This window comes from Fusarium phalaenopsidis, assembly GCF_050370095.1.
Source record: "Fusarium phalaenopsidis strain FUZ10S chromosome Unknown contig_32286, whole genome shotgun sequence".
Taxonomy (NCBI): Eukaryota; Fungi; Ascomycota; class Sordariomycetes; order Hypocreales; family Nectriaceae; genus Fusarium; species Fusarium phalaenopsidis.
Window position 1 is genome coordinate 3,708,449 of NW_028145413.1, and position 23,610 is coordinate 3,732,058.

The 23,610-nt window shown below is 53.7% G+C and overlaps 8 protein-coding genes across 8 annotated transcripts; 1 reads left to right on the forward strand and 7 right to left on the reverse strand.

Moving 5' to 3' along the window:
* Positions 1–222: 222 nt before the first annotated feature.
* Positions 223–741, reverse strand: LRP88_03441 (DUF1993 domain-containing protein; the record flags this gene model as incomplete). The annotated part of the gene is made up of 1 exon (XM_083240060.1): positions 223–741. The coding sequence occupies one exon, from the start codon at positions 739–741 to the stop codon at positions 223–225; it is 519 nt and encodes a 172-aa protein (XP_083105190.1).
* Positions 742–1,569: 828 nt separating this feature from the next.
* LRP88_03442 (DUF1479 domain-containing protein) lies at positions 1,570–3,143 on the reverse strand (the record flags this gene model as incomplete). Its single annotated transcript, XM_083240061.1, has 3 exons — positions 1,570–2,648; positions 2,701–2,706; positions 2,783–3,143. 3 exons carry the CDS (start codon positions 3,141–3,143, stop codon positions 1,570–1,572), a joined length of 1,446 nt encoding a protein of 481 aa, XP_083105191.1.
* A 588-nt stretch (positions 3,144–3,731) lies between these two features.
* Positions 3,732–8,273, reverse strand: LRP88_03443 (uncharacterized protein; the record flags this gene model as incomplete). The annotated part of the gene is made up of 2 exons (XM_083240062.1): positions 3,732–4,907; positions 4,956–8,273. 2 exons carry the CDS (start codon positions 8,271–8,273, stop codon positions 3,732–3,734), a joined length of 4,494 nt encoding a protein of 1,497 aa, XP_083105192.1.
* Positions 8,274–9,209: 936 nt separating this feature from the next.
* Positions 9,210–9,547, reverse strand: LRP88_03444 (uncharacterized protein; the record flags this gene model as incomplete). The annotated part of the gene is made up of 3 exons (XM_083240063.1): positions 9,210–9,240; positions 9,293–9,392; positions 9,445–9,547. 3 exons carry the CDS (start codon positions 9,545–9,547, stop codon positions 9,210–9,212), a joined length of 234 nt encoding a protein of 77 aa, XP_083105193.1.
* Positions 9,548–10,631: 1,084 nt separating this feature from the next.
* On the reverse strand, positions 10,632–11,341 carry LRP88_03445 (uncharacterized protein; the record flags this gene model as incomplete). The annotated part of the gene is made up of 3 exons (XM_083240064.1): positions 10,632–10,729; positions 10,779–11,053; positions 11,103–11,341. The coding sequence occupies 3 exons, from the start codon at positions 11,339–11,341 to the stop codon at positions 10,632–10,634; spliced, it is 612 nt and encodes a 203-aa protein (XP_083105194.1).
* A 1,508-nt stretch (positions 11,342–12,849) lies between these two features.
* LRP88_03446 (uncharacterized protein) lies at positions 12,850–13,967 on the reverse strand (the record flags this gene model as incomplete). Its single annotated transcript, XM_083240065.1, has 3 exons — positions 12,850–13,159; positions 13,214–13,797; positions 13,884–13,967. 3 exons carry the CDS (start codon positions 13,965–13,967, stop codon positions 12,850–12,852), a joined length of 978 nt encoding a protein of 325 aa, XP_083105195.1.
* Positions 13,968–19,130: 5,163 nt separating this feature from the next.
* Positions 19,131–21,144, forward strand: LRP88_03447 (uncharacterized protein; the record flags this gene model as incomplete). Its single annotated transcript, XM_083240066.1, has 3 exons — positions 19,131–19,310; positions 19,363–19,972; positions 20,021–21,144. 3 exons carry the CDS (start codon positions 19,131–19,133, stop codon positions 21,142–21,144), a joined length of 1,914 nt encoding a protein of 637 aa, XP_083105196.1.
* A 523-nt stretch (positions 21,145–21,667) lies between these two features.
* Positions 21,668–23,485, reverse strand: LRP88_03448 (uncharacterized protein; the record flags this gene model as incomplete). The annotated part of the gene is made up of 2 exons (XM_083240067.1): positions 21,668–23,232; positions 23,284–23,485. 2 exons carry the CDS (start codon positions 23,483–23,485, stop codon positions 21,668–21,670), a joined length of 1,767 nt encoding a protein of 588 aa, XP_083105197.1.
* Between the last annotated feature and the right edge of the window lie 125 nt (positions 23,486–23,610).

The window sequence follows — 23,610 nt, forward strand, 5'->3', positions numbered from 1 at the left end:
TCCTGGGTGGACATACATGCATGCATAGACGGCCGGGCTTATGCTCGATCTTCACATGTGTAAACATTGACACTCCAATTCACCTTCTAAACTGCCCTTAGACTAATTCCAAGCGGAGAAACACATTCACACAACTTCAATAACTTCACAATGGCCAACACAATTGGGTAAACGATCTTGCTTTTATTCCCCCTCAATATCTTCACCACTTTTATCCTCCACTTAACCCTGGATATACTTGCCCAGGAAAGCAGTCTGGTAATCCTGCTTACCCAGGGGAACACCCTCCTTGCGCAGAATAGCATACGTAGTAGTCAAGTGGAAGAACAAGTTGGGCAGTGCATACCCATTGACATAATCCCTGCTAGCCAACTGCGCCGACTTTCCAGGTCCAAGACCAAGAGTGACAGTCTCGCCCTCCCGCTTGTTAACAGTCTCTCTATCCGCCTTCTCCACAAGCTCGAGCACCTGGGCGATGCGGGCGTGGAAAGCCTCGAATGTGTCAAAGTTCTCCCGGTTGAGAGACAAGGGCTCGGCGCCTGTGGTGCGGGCGACAATCTTTTGGGCAACGTCGGAGACGCAGTGGACTTGGAAGCTCAGGGGGAGCATGTCCTCGGCGAGCTTGGCCTGGGGGAAGCTGGCGGCGTTGGGGTGGGCTTCGGCCTTCTTGAGGATGGCCGAGAGGGAGTTGAGGGCGTCCTTGGCCAGGAGGATGGCCGAGTCGTAGAGGGCGTAGCTCATGGTGACTGGTTGATTGATAAGAGAGTATGTGTGTGTATGGTGTGTGTGTATAAGAGGATTGCGTGATGAGTGTCGGGTTTGATCAACTCTCCGAGAGGCGAATCTCTTGAATATATATATCTGTCTATTCCTCCAAGCACCTTGACGTCCCCCCACATACTCTGGACCTTTCACCCCTTGCTTCACCGCTCATGCGCTTTACTAATGCCCTTCCCGTGTTACTACGTAACTCCAGATGATTCCTCAACCTGTATTACTAATGTACTTTTCCGTGGAGCTGAAACGCCGTCGCCTATCCCAAGTGGAGTGGGCGGCCCATCGGGACCGAGACCCGAAGAGGGGGGAAGCAAAACATCGTGAGTTTTTTGAAGATCACGGATAGGGCTGATCCTTGCCGGGCTAGACGACTTCCAGACCAGGAACATTGTTTACTGATCACCACCTCACACCATTCTCATCATCAGCCTGGTTCAGCATCACCATTGCAAGTGGGGAACTTGCCGCAATTAGGACATAAGGCGCATTACAGCCGGACGATAATCTGTCCGAATTCCAATGTTTGAGGCTTCATCTCACTTTGCAGCTTACAAATGCGAGCAAGCCTCATATTGGTCGTGCATGAAAGGGTCAACATGATGTATCAGTGTGCTTACAAACAAATATGCTCACTGTCAGGCAACAGCAATAATGAGAATACGTGTGGTCATCAAGCGTGGTCAGTTTGGAATCAACGATACGTGTACAATTCAGGCCACATCAAATGTGTACAGCCAGGAAACCCTCCTCTTCAGATATCAATACGTGTACAGTTCAAGCATCACCAACACCTCAAAACCCCAGAGCCGCATTCGACGCCTCCACAGCCTCCCTAGCTCCCGGCCTCGCCCCCTCGTCAATAACCAACCTCTCCAGCCCCATCGCCCTCCTCCCCACACCGTCCGCCCACCCCCGAAGCATCTCCTCCGTGGGTCGGTCCACGTGCCCCGACTCGCCTGCTCCTCCGGGGAAGTCTGGTCCCGGGGTGCCTCGCCGGAAGGCTTCGCGCTGGCGGACGAGGTATTCTGCGTTTTGTTGGGTTACGGGGCAGACGGGGATGTAGAGGACACTTGAGTCGCCTTTTCCGGCGTGGACTTTGTCGACTGAGTGGATGGCTGACTGTGTTAGCGTTATACTCGATGCTGGAAGGGTGAACTTACTGTCGCAGTGCCATCCTACAAAATCTCCAGGCCGAATCTCTGGAACATGAACCATGGTCCTCTCCAGATCCAGATGTGGATGCAGCTCATCTGTGCACTCCTGACCCGTCCCCGGCGTAGCTCCTTGAAGCTCACTCGTCATACCATCAACGCCCATAAACTCCCAGTTCTCCTCATCGAGGTAGTCCGATGACGCACGACCTCTCTTGTTCTGAAAGAATGGCCGCAGAAGCACGTATGCCGTTGATAGCTTCATGAGGGGGTTCACTAGAAGAGTACCCTCGGCTGGTTTGGTGTGGCTCATGCTCATCCAGCCCTGCCACATCCTAAACATGGAGCAGGCTCCAAGGCCGTCGTAGAGGTTGTTGACGGCTTCCACACGCCCGCTTGCATCCCAAGGATCGTATTCTTCCCACTTACCTTCTAGGATACGGTCGTATACGCCCCCACGGCCGTAACCCTCCTTCTCCCATCGTTCAACACTGCCGCCATCGATGTGAGGACCCAGAGCAAAAGAGGCATCGCCGGGCTGTCGAACGCGCAGACGATCAGCGTATGAAAAGGGTTGATCCAGAAATATGGGCGTATCGGGGGATGAAGAGTGCCATAAAAAGGACATGAGGTGGTGTTGAACCCTCAGGAAATTAGGGTGAGCGCGAGCCTTGAGCTGAGGAGCAGACCAGTACAGCTCATAAACCTGAGGATCATGAGCTGGAAAAGCTACAGACTGTCAGAATATACATCTACAAGCGTAGATAAATACTCACCTCTCGTCGAGGGATTCTTCTTGACATACTCCTCAACCTCATCCTTATAAGCCCTCGCCTCAGCCTCAGGAATAACACCCTTGATAACAACAGCACCCCTCTTCCTAATCTCCTCCTTCAAAACATCAACATCCTTCTCAAAATCCGAAAACTCGACCTGTGGAATAACAGAAGGACCCTTCTTTGCGATGATTTCGTTTTCTTTTCGAAGCTGTCGGAGTAGTCTGCCCCAGCTTGCCACAATCTCTTTTTCCCGACCACGAACAAGATCGCACTTTAGTTCGCGGAATCTATCGGGGAGGGGCTCTCTCTTTGCGCCTGAGAGGGATGTGAAGGCGTCTGAAATGTCGCCTTCTTTCTTTATTGACTTTTGTGCTGCTGCTGTCGTCATGCGTCGACAAAAGCCCTTGGGCGTTTTAGCCAGAGATGCTCTCAACATGATGGCCACTGTTTCAAACAAGAAAAGAGGAGTAAGAGCTGTGTGTCTGATGACCACCATCTCATCATCAAACGTCAACACATCCCTTCCATTCTTATATCCTTCCGTGAGGAGTGCGGGACTACCCCTTTCGGAAGTCCGCACTCCTCATCTCCCAATGGATCTACTAATACCACCACACTTTTCGCAAATACCCGAAAGTTAATCCACACTCTGATGGGGACACTCAAAAGCAAGTTTGCTGACGACTTGGGAGTGGGCTCGGTGTGCTGCAATATGCGTGTCGGTGGACAATGTCCCGACGTTAGCCAGCCTCAGTGGCCGTGATGGATGGTTCAGGTGGCATCACTGGCAAAAGAGAGACATAAACACTGCCAATCACTAAAGGTCGTAATAAATACCCAGAATATGTCAAATATGTCGATCCCTCATCAACACCATCAAGTCCCTCGTAGTAATGCAGTGCAGCTGCCCATCCCTAACGATACTGGTATTATACAAGATAACTAAACATCAACACCCTAGCACCGTATGTCTTCTCTATGAGCCCTCCCCAACTCCTGATGCTGTCTTTGGCCGTATGCTTGATTAGTCGATCTCCCCTAGCGCCCTCTTCATCCGTTCTTTTAGGTCTCGGTTCTCCAGCTCCAGTCCTCCCAGCCTCTGCCTCGCCGCGTGTCGGTCCTGGTTGCGCCCTTCTCGCTCCATCTTGAGCTTGTACTCCATGTCTCGCAGTCGGAACAGCCATCGGTTGTCATTGTTGTTGCCTGCCTCATCGGTGAGGGCTGCCATGTCTCTAAGGCCCAGTCCGCCAGCTGAAGAGCCAGGAAGGGCTGCGGCGGATGATCTCGTCATGGTGGATGTCCGCGTTTTGGACCTGGACCGACTGGACCGATCCCTATTCTGTTCACCCGGTCCACGAGGTATTGAGGGCGATGGTGAGCCGCCGCCACTGACTGGAACTGGAATCAACGAATCAGAAGTGTCCCTGGACGAGTACGCCGCCCGGGCTCGGACATCGTTGGCCGTGCGGAGAGTGGTATTCTCGACCTTGAGTTGACGGTATGCCTCTTCTAGGCGTGAGTATCGCGCATCGTGGCTCAATGACCCAGACGCGACTGAGTTCCTCACCATCGTCTCCAGTCGATCCAGCTTCTTGGTGCGGACGTCGAGGTTGTTCTCCAGAGTCTGATACTCGCGGTACAAGTCTCGCTCCACAGACTTGATCCTCGACTCGAATGAGCCAACCATGAGCTCGATGGCCTTGACGGCAGCCAGCAAGTTCTTGGAGAAGCCGGGAAGACGGTTCGCAACCACTTCCAGCGATGGCAGCACTTGCCGATCGATAAGAGCGTTGCCATTAGCCCACTCCCTGCCACACAGCTTGCTGAGCTTCTGCCAGAGCAGAAGAAGCAGCTCGTTGCGCTCTTGGAGCTGCTCGCGAGCTGTCTGCTCCAATATCGCGATCCGCCTGCGATCTTGTCCCCGCGTCGTCTCGAGCTCTGCAATCCGGATATCCTGACTGCTGGCGGTCCGAGTAAGATGCTGGTGCGTCTTCTGGAACGTCTCATACTGAGACTTGGTGTTTCTGTGAGCAACACGCTCCTTTTCGAGCAGCTCGGCGAGCTTGCGGCTCTCAAGAGCATGAGACTCGAGTAGAGAATCACGCATCTTGATGATGCGATCCTTCTCCACCAATGCAGCCTTGCTTGCATCGAGGTCGCGAATAGTATTCTCGAGCTCGCGTTGCAGCTTGGCAATAGACTATCACCGAATTAGCACAAATCTCCCTATGCTGAGAGTAGAACATACCTTGAGAAGGGAAGAACGAGTACCGTTGAGGTCACCCAGAGCCTCACGCAAGTTATTCTCGAGCTCCATCAGCCTCTCCTTCCACTCGGTAGCTTCCACTTCTCTCGACGTCAAGTTCTTACGCAGGCGTCGTGCCTCATCCTTAGCAGCAGACGCCTCCCTGTTGAGCTCGTTGACGAACTGTTGCACCTCCTCCTTCTCCTGGTCTGCAACGATCTCTCGTTGGTGTCTCTCCTGCTGCAAGCGGTTCTCCAGCTCCTTAACTCGGTCCTTTTCTTCGCGCAGGCTCTGTTCGGCGTTGGCCAGAGCCGCCTCGAGATCTCCGATGCGGATCTTGTCGCCCTCTTGCTCCTCTCGAAGGAAGGCAATCTCTCCTTGAGAAGACTCCTGTTGTACCGACAGTCGCTGGTTCTTGTCGTTGGATTCCATGAGCTTCTGCTCCAGCTCCTCAAGCTCCTTGTTGGAAGAATCCAACTCCTGCTCGAGCTGTTGAATCCGGCGCATCTTGCTCTCCTGGTCGTCTTCGAGTCGAATGAGGGCCTCGCTCATCTTTCGCATCTCTTCCTGCAAGGCGTCGAAATTCTCTGAGCGGTCCTGAAGGTCTGCTTGAAGTCGCTGCATCTCATCAGCATGCTGGTCCGCCTCTGACTCTAGGGCGTCGATCTCCTCTTGTGCTTCTTTTCGGAGCGACTCGAATTCGTTTTCCATGTCGCTTTGCTCGCGCAGAGCCTCATCACGCTCCGACTGCAAAGCAACCAAGTCGTTCATGGCATTGTTGAGATCCTCTTGCAGAGACAGTGCTGCCTCCTCGGCCTGGCGTTTACCGTCGATGGCTGTTTCAAAGTCCTCCATACAAGTCTCGAGCTCACGCTGTAGCTCCTGATTCTGCAGCTTGACCTCGCTGATCTTGTCACGGAGTTCGGCCATCTTGTTTTCCATCTCTTCGCGCTCTGCTTCTTCCTCTATCTGCGTCCGTGTCTTTATACTGCCGCGTGACTGTGGCCTTTCGGGACCGCCGACCTGTGAAGCCGATCGCTCTAGTAGACTGTCAATGGTGGAGGGCGCGGGGCGACCTCGTCGCTGAGCCATCTTGAGGTCCTCAATCTCTTGGTAGAGGCGCTCTTTCTCGCGGTTCCTCGAGGTCAGCATTGACGTCTGGGCGCCAACTTCTCGTCGCAACTCGGCATTCTCATGGCGCAGCTGCTCGCTCTCTCGGCGCAACTCATCAACGAGGGTAGTGGCCGCGCTGAAGTTGCCGTTGGAGCCCTCGATCTCGCCTGACAAGCCTGAAACAGGTCGGCTCGGTTCCATGTTAGCATCTCGCGGCTTTTTGGTGATGTTGTAGATGTTGGTCGTGTGGTGCAGACCACCCTGTCCGCCGGTCAAGCCCGACATGTCCTGCTTCAGCTTAAAGACCTCGTCTCGCAATCTCCTGTTCTCATCGTCGGCTTGTTCTCTCCGGGCTGTCTCTTGTTCAAGGAGGTCCTTCCAAACGTCGGCTTCCTCCTGTCTGCCCAAGTTGTCACTTGTCCTCTCACCAAGTGATCTCACAATGTCGGCAAACTTTCGTCTCTCTGATTCCTTGTTAAGGCTCTCAGATCGCAGTCTTTCGATTTCAGTCGCATACTCCTCAACCCGTTCGCGCAAAAAGATCAGTTCCTCCTCTCGCTCCTGAGCCTCCTCGTCACCCATTCGGGCCGTTTGGTCTGTTGAAGATGTACCGCTCTGTGCTGTGCTTGGTCGTTCCCCTTCATCCTTAATCTGCTTCTCCAACTCCTTGACTCTTCTTCGCAGAACTTTGTTGTCGCGCTGTAGCACCGCAAGACCAGTCTTGAGCTCAACATTCTCGGAAATCATCTCCTTGATACCCTCTTCTGATAGCTTGTCCAGACGATCGCTCAAGAACATAACTTTGAGCTTCAGATCAAAGTTCTCCTTGGACAGTCTCTCGATAGTGCTGCTCTGCTCTTTGAGGGTCAAGTTCCTTCCGGACCGAGCCGTGGTGACTGAACCCATGGTGACCGAGGAAGGTTTCCGGGGGGTCTCCAGTCCCCCTTTGAACTTGTACTCCTTGGCCAGAGACTCGGGTACCTGGACGTTCCTAACATGTCGTGCTATAACTGTGTCTGTTGGCGCGGTATTGAACCCTTCCTTAGAGGGCTTGGGTGTACTGAGCAAACCAGAGCGTCGCGGTCGTTCGGGACTATCGACTTCGGGGAGCGGCTCCAGTTGCGGTAATGACGTGTCGGTGTAGTCTTCTGCGCCAAAGGCTGATCCTATGCTTCCTATGCTGATGGACCTCAAGATGGGGTTGCTCGTGTGTCGTGTCATTCCCATGGCGGGAACAGCACCGCCAGACTGGAGGGCATAGTCGGTGCCGAGGCCAACAGTCATGTCGCTGCCTTCGTGTGACTCGGGGTTTGTTACGAAAGAAGATGTCGATGACCGTTGGCTTCCGAAGCGACTGCGCAAGTACTTGGGTCGCCGGCTGCGTAAGGAATGGCCAGGGGTACTACCAGCAAGCGACTGCCCTTGAGTATCGTGTTCTCCTGAGCTAGATATTATGGAACTCTCGTGCTCCGTATCGCGATCCTCGCTCTCGTCGGCCGCGCCTTGGTTATCTCCTGGCTGGCTAGCCATACTAACAGCTCGTGAGATGGTCCTCCGGGCAGCGGCGGCGGTAGGGGATGAGTCGAAGTTCTCGAAGCTAGAGGTGTTGGTGGCCGTGGTGGTCACATCGTGCTCGTCCTGCTCCTGTATCGTTGGTCCAAGTCGGGGGACTGGCTTCTTGGTCGGCGAATCAAATTGGTACGTGTCATCAACACCGCCCGCGTTGTTCGTCGATGCCGTGGGAATAGGCGATAGGGCGGGCAAAAAGCTAGACTCCACGTCTCCGAGGTGGCGCCTGACGTCCTCCTCGGTCAGGGAATCATCAGGGCCCCGTGTGAAATCAACGGTTACGGGGTCAAAGTAGCTGCTTTCAGGGGCTAGATGCCCGGGGACTCGCAGCATTGCATTGTTGTCGCGGATCGCTGCTCTTGAGGATGAGGTGCTTCTCGGTTGGAGATTCGTGGGTGTCGGGGATTTGCTCTTGGTAGCATCAGCCATCGAGTCGATGGTCGCGGTGGTCGGGTTAGTCGAGGCCTGCGCCGGGGAAGTAGCTGCGACTGTGTCTACTGTCGTGGTAGATGTCTCGGCGATATCATATTCGTCGTCGACGCGATGGGCCGTCTGAGGACGCGACCCGTTGCTGTTGCTAGGGCTCGAGGGCTGCTGGCCGGAGGGGCCTTGGCCATGGTCTTGCTCATCGGTGGCCATGATGCATTGCGGCAGCGACGTGATTGTCTAGGCGAAAAGCCCTGGGCTGGGCTGGAAGGGCAAGCTGGCTCTTGCAGCAACTGTGGGTTTTTGTTGGTTGTTGGCTTCTAGGAAAAGGGAGGAAACGGCTGACTCCTGCGGTGGTTCTCGATGTTTTGCCTGAGCGTCACCACTCACTGTCGCTCTCTCACTGGAGGCAAAACCTTGACTGCTCTGTGCTGGGCTGCTTGCGCCGTCGGGCGCCTGGGCCGTTGAACGGGATCCGGGCGGCCCCTCCAGAGCACCCCGTAGCGCTGGCTTGGGCGCCACCGAGTGGCCAGTGAGGCCCTGGAGCCCTGTAGCTTTAGCGGCGCGGGAGGGGAGGACAGTGGGTCGTCACCCATGCGCCTGGTGCCCAGAAGCCCAGCTGGTTGCCGGGGACAACGGTGACACCTGCTGAAGGGATTCGTGGTGTTTTGTCACGGACGGGTCTCGTTAAATGAGTTGAGCGGCGAGAGTTCAATGCCTTGTCTGTTATGTTGGTAATGTTTCATTGGCGCTTTCTGTTGATCTGGTCTAGGTGTTCAGTTCGGCATTCCCGATAGGAGCATTATGCAGTTCCGGTAGATTTGGTCCCCCTATATCAGTCAATATTTGTATCGGCAAACTTGCGCAAAGCCTAGGCAATTACGACATAATATCAATATAGCGGAGGAATTCCGCAGATTTGATTTACGACTAGGATTCCTCGCGTCTATCACAGCCCTGCCGGGGTAGGAATTGGCAAGAAACTCAATGGTTCATAGAGGTAGCCACAGCTTGAGCCACACCTTGTTGGCCACATCAAAGATCACAGAGGGGAGTGCAACAAGAAATTGGTTGGGAATATGTCGTATTAATTCATATAAAGCTCATATAATTCTGAGCATCCATTACATTATCCTTATCGTAGTCTCCTTACTGGGAGATCTTGGGATCGACCTTCTTGCTGGATCGAATGTCAGCCACATCTCAGCTCATCAGCCACATTGATCACTCACCCAGTCTGCTTCTCATAAGCTTCTCGCGCGAAATCGGTAGCCTTCTCCTGCTGGTCGGGAGAAATGTTGAAGCCGGCCTTGGAGGAGGCAAAGGCGACACCTAAAACTTGTTAACGATCTCGTCTCCTAGTAATGAGGTTACTTGGACATACCCTTGTCAAGGTAGTCCTGGCTCTCGCCCTTCTTCTCTTCCTTCTGGCCCTCTGACTTCTGGCCCTTGCTAACATTAGAGACGGCGTCCTTGATGAAATCCATGATGACGAGTTGTTGGTAAAAAAGCTTGTGAGGCAAAGTTAAGAGACAAGTTGCGGTGGTTTACAGAACAGACTCAACACAAGCCAGACCATCCGTCCCTTTTATACCCAGACCAACGTGCCCGAAACCCCTCGGGATCAATCAACGGAAAGAGGAATGACATGCAGATCCATCTTGATTTCCTGCCTCGAACCAGGCTATCACGACCCCTCTTCTTTCGTCATCGCCTTCATGGTTAGACCTGAATCCAAACCCCTCACTCAGGCGGGCAGGGGGGGTACGATTGTCGCGCTACGTCACTCTAGACCCTGAACCAACTCGTTCGCATGTGCCCATGACGGCCGAGTTCATCATCATCCCGCATCCGGCCGACGCCGATCATCAAGGCCAAGCCAGTAGAACGGCTCCAGAAGACGGGTTGAAGCCCAGATCTCGGGAATACGGCTTCGGATTCCATCATTGACCAAGGCAACTGGCATGGAGGAATCAGGGTCGTTTGAAACCCAATTGCTGAATCTCTCCGAAACACCGTGAGATCCCGTGGGGCAAGGCTTGATACCCTTACCGAGCTGAACTGCGCCCGTCTGGGCTGAGCTAGCGTGTGACTGACCCGTGATACAGCCATTCAAGATAAGCTGCTTGAATGCGGGTTCTGGTCTGGATGCTGTTTGTGAGCTCCATTACTGCCGAGCTAGACAGGAACAAGACATGGGCCGAGGTGCTTGGAAGCTTCGCAAGCTGTTAGCGTCAGATAGCTTCCGGTAGGTGTGGGCGCGGGAGGGAGCCAAGTCGAGGGAATTGACAATGTCGAGTTTGTTTGTGAATGAAGATTGTATTCTCTCTTGACTATTACCATTTACATGCTCAAAAATATCTATCTCAAAGCGAGTTCAGTGCTGTAGATCATCCAAGTGCGGCCTATTCTTGGTCGTAATAAAACTCCTTCCCATGCTGCGCTTCTTTGCGTGCGTTCAAACTTTGGTATTCATTCAAATCATTGACTCCGTGCCTCGTAGGCCATGCATCGTTATCGTTAACCAAAATGGTCTCGCCCTCGACGTCCTTTTAGCGTGCTGTACTCTCCCTATGAGTTGACAAACACCTGGTAGGCCATGATCATGACCCAGATGAAGAAGACGGTGCCCGTCAGCGACATGGCGAAAACCAACTGCCAACATTGACCTGCGATTCGTTAGTCCAGTTCAGGTTAACCTCGAGAGTTTCCACGTACAGATGTTTCGTTGTTGCAGCCAGGCCATGGTTCGCTCGCTCTGCCCTGTTGGGTTGCGCCCAAAGACCTGCACGTCGCAAACGCTCTGGATCGACCCATTAGGTCCAAACAGTTGTATTCCGACAATGACGAGTCCGACGAGCCATAGCACGAAGAACATGAAGGCGCCGATCATGACAATCGCAGGGAGTAGACGCCGTTGAGCGATGAGCCAGAAGATACCGATGATGAAGATGACGGTGAGGGAGCCGACGGTGATAAAGTAGGGGAAGTACCTGCGAAAGTTAGCTACAATTGCCGACGTGGACCTGGAGATGTGCGTACCAAGGAATCGGGAGGAGGAGCTGCTCCTGGATCTGGATAAAGCTGGAAAAGACGCCGATGATGGACGTCGAGGCGAGCAGAATGACAAAGATCCAAAAGTTGAGCTGGATGGGCGGCCAGTTGTAGGTCCGCACATGGCTGGCGGGTGGTCGACTGGAGGACAGGGCAGACCTCGTGAAGCTGGTGCCTGTCCATCCAGTCGAGCCGGTGAAGCCGGTTGTTGTTGACTTGGCGACCATTGTGATGGCGGTTGCGCTGTCGGAGCTTCGAGTGTTGGTGTTGGAGAAAACTTGATGTCGTGATAGTTCTTCTGGGGAAAGAACCGGTTCAAATACAGACCAAGCGTTGCATAAACTCGGCCTGTGTAACCTCGTGCTTTGTCTGGAAACCTTGTCCCAGCTCAATCAATCGTAACTCGTCGTTGAAGCTCAGCGTGACGCTCACGTCCTTTTAACGTTTCCCCCTTATTCCTCAAGCCAATCCTCGACCAGGCAAAAAAGCCTGCTGTTGCTTTTCCTTCTGAATGCCCAATACACAACGGACTGCCACGTCGCAACGCGGCGCCTAAACCCCCACCGACCGCGGCCGTTGATCAGCCAGTGGTTCCCGTGTGCCTGGCAGCAAAAGCAGGGTCGTCAATCCCAATGTGAGTTTGTGACCGCACGAGATGCAGATGGCACAAATGGGAGAGACGAGAGCGGTGATGCCTCACGCGAGAGGAATGTTGGTTCGCCTCGTCGGGTCGATTCGCGGGGTGGAGATTGACGGGTGATGCGCTGTACGTGATGTGACGTCGGAGTCTCGGGCGTCAAGATGGATGCCAAGGCGAGATTTGGGATTGAGGAGACAGGCGGTAGATGATGCTTTGAGGTCGCTTTGTCGCTGGTTTGAGTAGCGGGTATTCGAAGCTCGTGAGATGGCGCGTTCGAAGCTGAGTTATTAATCGTCGACAGTGCTGATGTTGTTGTTGATGGGAAGTTGCTCAAATTACCAAATCATCAACGCGACGGGGCAATGGAAGTAAAAGAAGTCCAAGTCAACAAATGCCCAAAAAGAAATTACAACCCGAGCGCCACACGATTTTTATTTGTTCGTCCAGTGTCAGTTCATAGTCTCGGCGTCCATCATTTAAAAAATTGTCCGACACCCTTTATTTTGGTGAGGCTTTCTCACTTTAGGAGGCTGGGAGCTGCCCCCCTTGTAAATCCCAATGGCTGGGACGCACGCCAAACGTGCATTTCCGGGGCGGACGATGACGCTTTGGCAGCTTCTGAATGGATACACGTAACAAAGCCCAGCCTTCGAGATGGATTCTTTTATTTCGGATCGCCTGGGATTTTGATTTCTGGAATTATTTTTGTAAGCCTCGGGTGAGGCTTGATTGCCAAGCGGTGACATGCTTCTCACCGACTTCCGAGGTGACGTTTTTCTACTCCTGACTAGGACCCTAGGTGTTATGCAAGCCCTGACGATCTTTTTCGCCTTGACATTTTTCTCAATAGTTTATCCATACTTGAGAGCTTACTCGAGCTGATTATCAAATTTCATGTGAAAGCAAAAGCAAAGGCAAGGTCAGTTCCCGAGGAAAGAAGTTGTGACGTTTTATTTCGAGAGTGATCTCGGTAGTCCTATATGCGCCGGCCCAATCATCATTCAACTCAAGGATATCATAAATACTCCCATCCCAATGCATTTCCCATCCATCATACATACAAAAAGTTCACTTTTTTCAAGACACATCTCCAGCTTACAGGAGGGTCTCACCAAGGGCGCACCGCACCAGGGAGCAGCCGGCACGGATAGTGTCCTGCTCAGCCTGCGCGCCATCGGCGAGCTTGGGGTTCACCTCGACCAGGTCGACGGCCACGAGGTTGCCGGTCTGGTGCACAGCCTCGCAGATGTAGTCACCCTCGCGGAGGGTAAGGCCGCCTCGGACGGGAGTGCCGGTGCTGGGAGCCCACATGGGGTCGAGGGCGTCGACGTCGAAGGACAGGTGGATAGGGGTGTCGTTACCAATGTGGGCGAGGGCCATCTCGACGACGCGGCCGATGCCGTGGCTGTAGTTACGAGTTAGTCAAGGCTCAGCGGAAAGTCTTAAGGTTAAAACGTACCGGTCGACGTCGTGCATGCTAAAGGCCTTGATGCCGTGCTCGCGGAGGATCTTTCGCTCGCCGACATCGACGGAGCGGAGACCAATGTAAACGAGCTTCTTGACGCTTAGGCGCATGTCATCCTCAATCCATCCAAAGTACTCCTCGTTGTCATCCTTAGCAAGGCCAGTGAGGAAAGCCACGGGCATGCCGTGGATGTTGCCGCTGTCGCTGCTCTCGGGGGTGTTGATGTCGGAGTGAGCATCGACCCAGATGACGGCGATCTCGCGGTTGAGGCGCTCACGGGTGGCCTTGGCAGTGCCGGCAATGGTGCCAATGGCAATGCTGTGGTCACCACCGAGGGTGAGAGTCATGCGGCCCTCGCGGGAGTGCTCATAGGTCTGGGAGGCGATCTTGCGGGTGACGGCCGAGGCGTGGCGGGCCTTCTTCATGCCACGGTAGTCGGGGTCCGACTCGGGGATGATGTCGTCGAACTGCTGGACGGTCTCATCGCCAAAGATCTTGTAGCCGAGCTCCTCTCGGATCTCAGTAAGGAGACCGGCCTCGATAAGCACGGAAGGGCCGTCGTCGACACCGGCCTTGGGCTAGAAGAGGATACGAGTCAGCACGCGATTGCAACCACACACATGTGAAAATCCTTATTTCACAGTCAAGGGATTGAGTGTCTTACCTGACCGCCAGAGAATCCAACGGCAACAACACCAAGCTCCTCGGGCTTAGAGAGGAAGCGGCTGTCAATGAGACCGGTGTTCATGATTGCGGTTTATGGGTGAAGGGCGGAATGTGGGGGGAGAAATGACGTAGTGGGCTCTGATAAGAGAGATAAGACTGCTTTGTTGAGGAACAAAGAAGTTTGTAGAAGAGTGAGTGTGTGTGATGAGAAGAAAAAAGAGAAGAGAAGTTCTCAACGAAAGAGCGAGACAGCTTCCATTTGTATTCGGACCTGTTAAGCACTGCCCTCCATCTCGCCGACTTTGTTGATGGCTGCAATCGGCCGGCGGCAAGCTACCTGACACAGGGACCCTCCCAGGGCTGGAAGCGGGAAGAAAAGAGATCAGGTAATAGCGTCGATCCCGGAAGCCGTTGACGGCGCGGGGGTTACGATCTGAGACCTTGTCGATGGGTATGGATGCTCGGGTCGAGTTGTCGTTTGTCAACGTTGTACGCGAGAGAACTCGTGTTCTGGACTGGAGGTCATCCACAAAAATCCATCTACCAAACATCAGCACACCACTAACTCGACCCCTGCAAGCTGAAGGGTGGGAGCTGACTGCCCGTCATCGGGTCATCCGACACCAATTGCCAGTGAGTCCAAACTGATTCCGGCTTAGCAGAAGAGACCCCCGACTCGACTTCTGTCCTCTTGTTGGCTAAGTGTCATCCCTTCTGGAACTGGCGTGCCCCCCCCGCTGGATCTCGACAGGACAGGGCCTGGTTTCTGTTACGCTCTCGATCACAGATTCTCCATTCTTTTTTCTGTTTCCCCAAAATCCCCGATTCCCCAATTGGCGCAACCCCTCCTGGCAAGTGCCGGACGTCAACCATCCTATGTTTTTCGCTAGGTGTTGTTGCCCTGAAAAGTTGTCTCTGAATGGCCCTGGCGATAGCATCATCTGAGCAACCTCTGCGCAACCTCTGAGCGCCCGCCGGCCAGAGGGAACGTGGGATGTCAGCGTCAAAGCCGCAGGTAGCCACCACCGCGCACTGGAGCCGTCGGCGGTTTATGTAATGTTAGGTAATGGCATCTATCACAGTTGCACGCATTGCCAGGTGATGCCCGGCACTCCTTACCCCTAAGTTACTAGCCGTATCTTCGTGGAGGAGTTGGCTGGGGTCCTCGGCTGGGCCCTCGGAGGTGCTCGGAGCCAACGAGCATAAGAATCGCGGGTCTTCCTTCCCCTAAGTTACTAGCTGTCTTTGAATATCATGCGCTGCCTTCCCCTAAGTTACTAGCTATCTTGTGTCCTCATGCGACGATTTCCTCTAAGTTACTAGCCCTCTTCCACCATGACTCGACCTGATCCATCCGCCATGCCTGTATCGCCTCATCCACGCGCCTCGACGCCCGCACAACTACGCTCAACCTTGGAAGGTTGTCGTCCAGTGGATGGAAAATCACCGGCCATAGCCGCAGTCGCTCATGACTTGACCCCATCGCCGTCTCCAATTCGTCCATGACCCTATCGCCGCGCTTCCGAACACAACGTGCCTCAGGACACAACCCGCTTCACCGATCTTTTTTTTCTCAGGCCAAGGCATGGCATTCCTGGTGATGATGTCGATTGCTTTTCAAAATACGTAACCCCCCACGCTCAACTTCCATGTCCGACACGTTTTCCTGCCCGCCGCCGGCCGTTTTATTTCCTGGGGAACATCCGGAGCCGCAACGAGGATGCAGTCACATCCCCACAGGCAGTGTTTTTTCTCACAAATGTGCCTGGCCCCCGGATGTGTCTCTCATGAATCCTTGAGTTGGGCTGTAGACCGCAACGTTGTCGACGTCAGTAAGTATGTTGGGTGTCAGATTGATGTTGCCGAGACGCAATGGCCCTGCTATGACTTCATGTTGGACAGACTCTCACGAGATTGTGCGACACTCCACCGCTCGGTGGCTTTCATCGGCTGCGACGGTTTGTAAGCGAGTTACAGATAACGAGACAATCAGTATTGACAAGCTGTTACGCTGGACGGGTGTTCGCGTTGGCTCTTGCGGTAATCCTGCAGTAATCGACTTTCAGGTAATACGGATAAAGCGTCGCGGGCACCCACATTCCCCTCCAAGCGCAGCAATCACACCCAAGTCGGAGACCACATCCACCTATCTTTACCTCGGCCTCCAGCCAAACTCGTGGAACTCGGAAAGCCTCAGTCTCTGATCCGAAACATGAACCAAGCATTCGAGAACGAGCGAAAATGAAACTTGGGTCGTCTATGCAACAGCACAGCCAGGCAAGCCTCATGGGTTAGGTGGACGATCTTCACCCGCCCTTAACCTGCGTGCCCGGCGTTGATACTCGTCTGGGCGGACACTGTGCCTCTAGACTCCCCATGTCTTGGAATGGCATGGTAAAACTCGGTTCCTGGAGTATTACCTTGCTTCAAGTCGTCTGGCTGGCTGGTCAACAAGTGCCTGGAACACTGATCGCCCGCGACAGTCAATCCTATCCATCTCCGGCAGTCCACGCGACGGTCTCAAACAGCTTCTCCACAGCAAAAGCTTAGCAAATACCTTAAAACCGCATTAGATGTTACGAATTCCGCATACGCAACGATCGAACATGATGGCAGGTTCCCGGAAGGTCCGGGTTCGAGCGGATTCGAGTCCGATTATGGGAGGTGACAAGACAGCACTGCCTCGATGCCTTGGTGCTGTCAAAGTTGCATTTACGACCCCGTGAATGCCAAACTGTCAGTGATTCCACCGACTCGGTTCTCAACAGTTCAGTGATGATGAATGTCTCTCCTTGCGAGTCTAGAAGAGTCGGGCTCTGCTATTGTCTCTCGGTGCTCGGACTTGACCTTGGGTATTCGATATTTGGTGAGCAAATATTCATGACAGGTGCATGTCACCGCCTCCATCTCAATCGACGATCCGTAAACCTTCTCCTCAAGGGCCAAGGATGTTGCAGCGGTCGAGGGAACGCAAACGGCGGCAGCGGTAAATTTCGGTGCCCACTTTCGGAGTACAGCCCGTCACCGAAGATCTTGTTCAATGTCCAAGAATTAACAAGATCTGGCGCCACGAGCGGGCCTGGCGCCACACCGCTCAGGGCTCAGGGGCAATGAACAGCTCCTGAGTGGGAGAGCCTCAATTCCTGCTAGAGAGGTCTTGTCACGCGACAGTTTGTAGTTGAAGACTTGTGACAATTGTAGTTGTGGTTTCTTTTTATGAGATTTCCCCTAGAATTGTGCCTCTACTACGTATGCCGAAACACGCAGCATTTCTCTCCCTGATTTTGACTTTCATCATTTAAACACGTTCAATTTGCTATGAGCTCCTCGTTTCCTTTCCTGTACCTTGCAGGACCCAGGTCCACAGCCGGTGGCTAAGGCAGGGTCAATCTCTGCAGGAAAACGGTGGCTAAGGAGGTGGCATGTGAACTTGCGCTACTCTGAGCAGCGGCCCCAGTTACGCAATATGGGCGAGAACCAGAGGTTCAATAGTTTAAGGGATTCAGATAGTTGCAAATAGTGTCATGCTGAGAGGATGAAATAGAAAATAGAAACTATTTCAAGGTGGCAGAGCAGAGTGTCAGCTGAACTCAGCCTCGCAATCATCAGCTTAGAGGTCTCCCGTCCTGTTTCGAAACATCAAAATAGAATCTGATGCTCATCAGGAAAATAATGGCTTGAAGCTTAAGCTTGGACCATGCTCTCTCTCCGTTTCTCCAAGGGGCCCCCAAGCTCCGACGATCCCACCTCCTAATCAGAAACCGCTCTGACACGCGTCCCCTTGATGATTGCGTGTCTCAGGCTTGGTGTGCTTTGCAAACTGAACAGGGTGTAACGAATCCTCCGGAATACTGTACCGAACTGTGTAGCTGGCGGTGGTGTTCCCTTGAACTTTGTCCGCTGAGCTATTGAAGACTGGTTTGCGACATGCACGAGTAATCGGATTGGTGGCTTGCACGACTCAAGGCCGAGACACTCCCGTTTTTGTGCAAATCTCTCACCAGGTCCGCGGGTAAAGATGGTATTGCGAGGTTGTTGCTGTATTGACCTACGCAGTTCTGACGACATCCATGGAGGTATGATCGACCAGTGAGACTCTTGTCCCGGCTTGTCCTCCGCAAACAAATGGAAGTTTGACCAGCCCAGGCTCTAACCAGCAGCGGCACCATGCTGTGCACACCTCTAGCATAAGCACTTAAAAAAGAGTACAGTGCGTCTCTTGTCCAACATCTCGCAACAATCTAGCTGACGCGTGTTAGCGTCTGATCTCCCCCTGAGCTTCATCAACTCCTCGATTGCTGAACCCGGCAAGATTGTCAACGGATTGGAGGGACCGAGTGGGTTTCCAGAATGCATCATCATGGATTTGCTTGGTGGTTAGCCGCTTATCCCCTGCAAAAGGGAAGCCCCCCGGAAGACTGGGCTCCACCGTGCGACCCTGAGCAAGGCCCTGGACCTCTAGGCTCGCGCCCCCTGAGAGCGGTACTTAGCTCCCCATAGGAGATTGGCTGCATCGTCAAGTACCCTTCTCAGCACGGCAGCTAAATTGGTGATCCCACATGTGGCCTGGACGGAGCTTCCTCCCATGATTGCTGATTCTAGCCAACCAACTTGACTTGAGTCGACCTAACAAATCTTGCCTCTCCCTCATTCCGGCCATTCGTCTTCCTTCACACATCTTCCCTCGACTGAGCCTCATCGTCCTCGTCATTCTTCTTCCTCTTTTGCTCTACCTGATCGTGGGCAATCTTCATTCTCTCGCTCTGGTCTTCATTTTGCCCCCCCTTTATTTGACTTGACATCCTCGTCTGTCCATTCTTTAACCCACCCACTCTCCCCACGTTATAGTGTAGCCTCCTTGGCATCACCTTGCAGCAGCACCGACGGCGAACGAACCCGCTATCCCTGCGACTCTCTCTGTTGGAAACAATGTGGTAAAAAGGAGACCAGCATCGCCATTTTCTCCTCGTTGTACCTTGTTTCGCACGTCTGCTTCAGCTTTTCCCGCCCGTTGTGCATCGACGCATCCTGCCGCGATCGTCCTCCCCCCCCCCCGCTACCGCATTCGAACGTTCCGCCCTCGATTGGAACTTTTTTTTTCCCTTTCGCTGCGCAAACCGTTTCTGTCGCTGGCGTCAGATATCTTTTGCGTTTGCGCCGCCCTTGAGCTGCGTCGCTCGGCTCTCAGTCGCCGCTCGACGCTCCCGTTATTGAAGCGAAATCGAAATCGAATACTTCTGCCGACATGGTCAAGATGCTTGCGCCTGGCTTCAGGTCACGGCGCGCCACCCCTTTTATACGCTTCGCCGTCCTCGCTGGCCTGTTTCTGTTTGCCTTCTGGACACTAAGCTCGCGAACACCCTCTATTAATATTCCTACTCGGCAACCTGTGAACGTAAAGCCTTTCGGCAATTCAAAGCCTTCTGTACGTCACAGCGCATCGCGACCTTGTTGCCACGTGCTAACTACTGCCCCAGGACCAGAAGCCCGTATCAGACCCCGGCGTGAGGGGCGTCCACCCCATAGATAAACTCATCCACGATGCTGGAAAATCATACAAAGCACTCGTTGCGAAGGAATCACACACCCTCGAAGAGGCTGCCCAAGCCTACCGACAGCGCCGTGGCCGTCACCCTCCCCCTGGATTCGACAAGTGGTTCGAGTTTGCGAAAGCCAACAATGCTATCGTCGTGGAGGAGTTTTGGGACCAGATTTACCATGATCTCGAGCCTTTCTGGGGTGTTCCCCAGCCCATTATCCGCAAGGAGGCGTACAGCTTCGAGATGTCGATTCATATTCGAAATGGCAAGGCCAACTCGACTAGCGATTGGTTCTGGACTCAGATTTGGCTCGACATGATTCGATCCATTGAGCACTTGATCCCCGACCTGGACATGCCTCTCAACGCAATGGACGAGCCTCGCTTAGTCGTCCCCTGGGAGGACATTGATGGTTACTTGACTGCTGGAGCCAAGTCTCGTGCTCTACTACCAACCAAGGATGTCATCTCTGATTTCCAGACACTTCCCCCGCCGGGCCGTCATGACCGATACGCCAGAATTCCGTTCAAGCGATGGGAAAAGACCAGTATGACCCTCTTTGCTCTCACATAGTCCGTTTCGCTAACACTTGTAGGCCCCTACTGGCCCATTGCCCGACGAGGCTGCCCGCCAGAGAGCCCTGCCCGTACGGCCGAGATGAAGGAAACATTTAACATGCCTCCAGAGATCGATATCGCGAACGCTCAAGAGCACTCCTTCGAAGGCTTCGTCTCCAACTTTACCCTCTCGAGCGATATTTGTCATCAGCCCGATCTCCAAGGCCTGAATGGTCTCCTCATCAACCCCATCTCAGTCTCGTCGACCAAGGTCTTGTTCCCCATGTTTGGTGGTTCCAAGCTTGCTATCAACAACGAAATCCTCCTCCCTCCCCCGATCTACTGGAAAGGCGAAGAACGATTTACTGGAGGTGAAGACAACGACGTGGATTGGAAGGACAAGACCAGCAAGGTCATTTGGCGAGGTGTTGCAACTGGAGGACGAAACAAGGCCGACAACTGGCGAGGTTTCCATCGCCATCGGTTCGTGTCGATGAACAACGAGACCAAGGTGTCGAGCGTCGAGGCCGGTTTGGCGGTGCCCGAGAACTTTGTGCTACCATCAGAAAAGTACAATTTGAAGGCCCAATCCCAGGGCCGTCTGGGTGAATGGATCGGAGAGTGGTCAGAAGTCGGCTTCGTGGACCTCATGTGCCATCCCAACAATGATGAGGGCACATGCTGGTACACTGACCACTACTTCAAGAAGGTCGAGGGGATGAAGATGCACGACCAGTTTGACTACAAGTATCTTCCCGATATCGACGGGAACTCGTTTTCAGGCCGGTACCTTGGATTCCTCAACTCAACCTCGCTTCCTATCAAAGCCACGCTCTTCCGAGAATGGCACGACAGCCGACTTGTGCCATGGGTGCACTTTGTCCCCATGGACAACCGGTTCCAGGACTTTTACGGCATTATGGAGTATTTCCTTGGATACAAGGATATCAGCGGACACGACAAGGTGGCGGAGAAGATTGCCCTGGAGGGCAGGGACTGGGCAGAGAAGGTGCTCCGAAAGGAGGACATGCAGATTTATGTCCTTCGATTACTCCTCGAATACGGACGAGTCATTGCAGACGATCGAGACAAGATGGGCTGGGTGGAAGACGCCAAGAAGGACCCGTCAATCGAGAAGACGTGGCAGAGCTTCAACATGTGAAGTGCTCACTGACATGAGCTCGGGCTCAAGGTTTTCTTTTTTTATTTGTTTCATTCTGTACGGAGTTGGCCTACGAATTGGCTGGAGGCGATGGCGTTTGGCGCGAGAGAGATCAACTGGCTGGCATGACTTGACACATGTCGTTGCGGGTTGGCAACGATGACTGACCGGCTTGGGGGGTTATTGGCATCTATCTAGGTAACTACGGTTCGGTTCGAGCACATATAGACTCAAAACGGCATGGGATCCAGTGTCAAGTAGGGACATACTTGACATGGATGGTTTGATAGCTTCGTTTCAATGTATCAACAACGTTTACCCAACATACTAAATGGGAGTGATCCTGTGAAGGAGTGGTGTGAAAAGGAGTTGTGCAGTATTAAGCAGAGTATTGCTGTCCAGCAATATTCGTTATATTCTATTCTACATGTGATATACCCAGGACAACGCCGTTCCGAGATGCTAGTGCCATAAACTCATCCAGTCATGGCGCATTCTATACTATACATATACATTGAGGATCCTACAGATTCATGGACCCTCCAACTCCTCCAGCTCCAGTAGCTCCACTCTTGGCATCATCCTCATCCTCACCCTCACCCTCGTCCATCATGCGTCCCACCAGCTCCTGGTACTCGGGCACAAACGGCCAGTTCAAAAAGGTCTCGACAATTTCGGTCCACTGCTTCTCGTTGACACACCGAGCCGGTATCTCTGCGTCGCCTGACAGAGGGGAACCCCCCTTGGCTGGGTCCCGGAGACATGTTATCTCGGGGAACATCTTGCCGAAACCTGGCCACAGGCTGTCCATGGCCTTGGATACTGGGTACAGGGAGTAGCCGTACCAGAAACGCAGTATCGCGTCTGCTAGACTTCCTTCGCGGGCAGTGGGGCCGTGCTGTCGGAGGTACTTGTGCATCGTCTTTGGTTGGAGGTCGAGCAGCGCACAAGGGACCTGAGGGTAGAACTCATCCGCTCGGACGGCGAGGGGCTCAAAGGGACGACGGTCCCAGTGCAACATCGGGGTGTCTTGTCGGAAGATGTGATAGTTGTCTCGGAAGATGACGTACTCCTTGCGGTTGTTCTTCTTTAGGAGCTGGATCTTGGCGTTCCATGCTGCGTCGGCGGCGGCGAACGCGGCGGGGTCCGTCTTCCAGATTTGGGATGCTGCCTCGCCTTGCTGGATGAGCTCATGGTACGTGATTGAGTCTTCAATGTCGTATTTTCCTCGGTATCGGAGGGCTTTCAAGCGTTTTGAAGGTGCTTCTTCCTTGGACGAGGCGAATTCGGATTCTAGACCTTCGAGCTCGGTGCGAAAGGGTCTGCTGAGGATGGGTCTCCGGACTCCGGCGAGCTTCTGGCCCATGAGGCTCTCATCAGCCGTCACCATCTTGTAGAGAAACGTCTCCCTGTCCGAGGGCATGGTCAGGCCGGCCTTTTTCATCCTGGCAAGAGTATTATACCCGGACTCGAGGTTGATCCACTCGTCGCGGAGCTCCTGGGACTCGAACTCGACGTCCTTGCCGGCGATCTCGCGGATCCACTCGCACGAGAGCTCGGCCTCGAAGGTGCTCCTCTTGCGACGCGTGGCAGAGTGCGGGATGAGTCTGCGCTTCGAGTCGTCGTTGACCCAGATTAGCATGCGGACTAGGCCGTATTGCTGGAACAGCGAGGCTGTCTTTATGGATGCCATGAGCTGGTACAGAACCATTGTGCTGACGCACTCAAACATCTGAAACTTCTTTGGGGGTGCGAATGACATGTTGATATTCACAAGCAGAGTGTCGTTGCGCTCCGGCACGGCGTTGGGGTCTGCCTTTTTCTCTGGGGATATGCACGTCGCGAGCATGTCGTTGACCTCTCGCCAGAGGATGCCGGCTTTCGGGAGGAGCTGCACGCCTGGCCTCTCGATGAGGTCGGAGAGCATGGATCCGTAGACTTCGACGTCGGGCTCCATGAGGATGTGCTTGCGCGGCTGGACAAGGTCGTGGAGGGTGCGACTCCAGAGGCCGGCGCCGGGATTTATGTCGATGAGATCGCAGCCGCGGTGACGGTTGAGGGAGGGGCCAATGTAATTAGCAATGTCATCTACAACAGTCAGCTAAAAGTAACCTATGAGTGCAAGTTTTTGGTGTTTACCGCATAGTTTCTCACTGACAACGTTTACACGGTGCTTATCACCAACAGGCACACCCTTCACAGCCCTCCTCCCCCTCTGCCACTTCCAAAGCCCAGTATCCTTCAGCCTCTCTGCGAGGGGAGTCCCCGCGACGAGCATTTCCTCTGTCACGCGGGTGCTCTGCTTGCGGGCGTTTGCCCTGGCGCGTAGGAACGGCCGCATCTTTCTCGCATTGTGCCGCCGAACGAGAAACATGAAGAAGGAAAAGACAAGGGTACTTGATTTAGATGCTATTGGTTTAAGCTGTGTTTGGAGGGATGGGTGAGAAATTGGAGATTCTGCCGTTG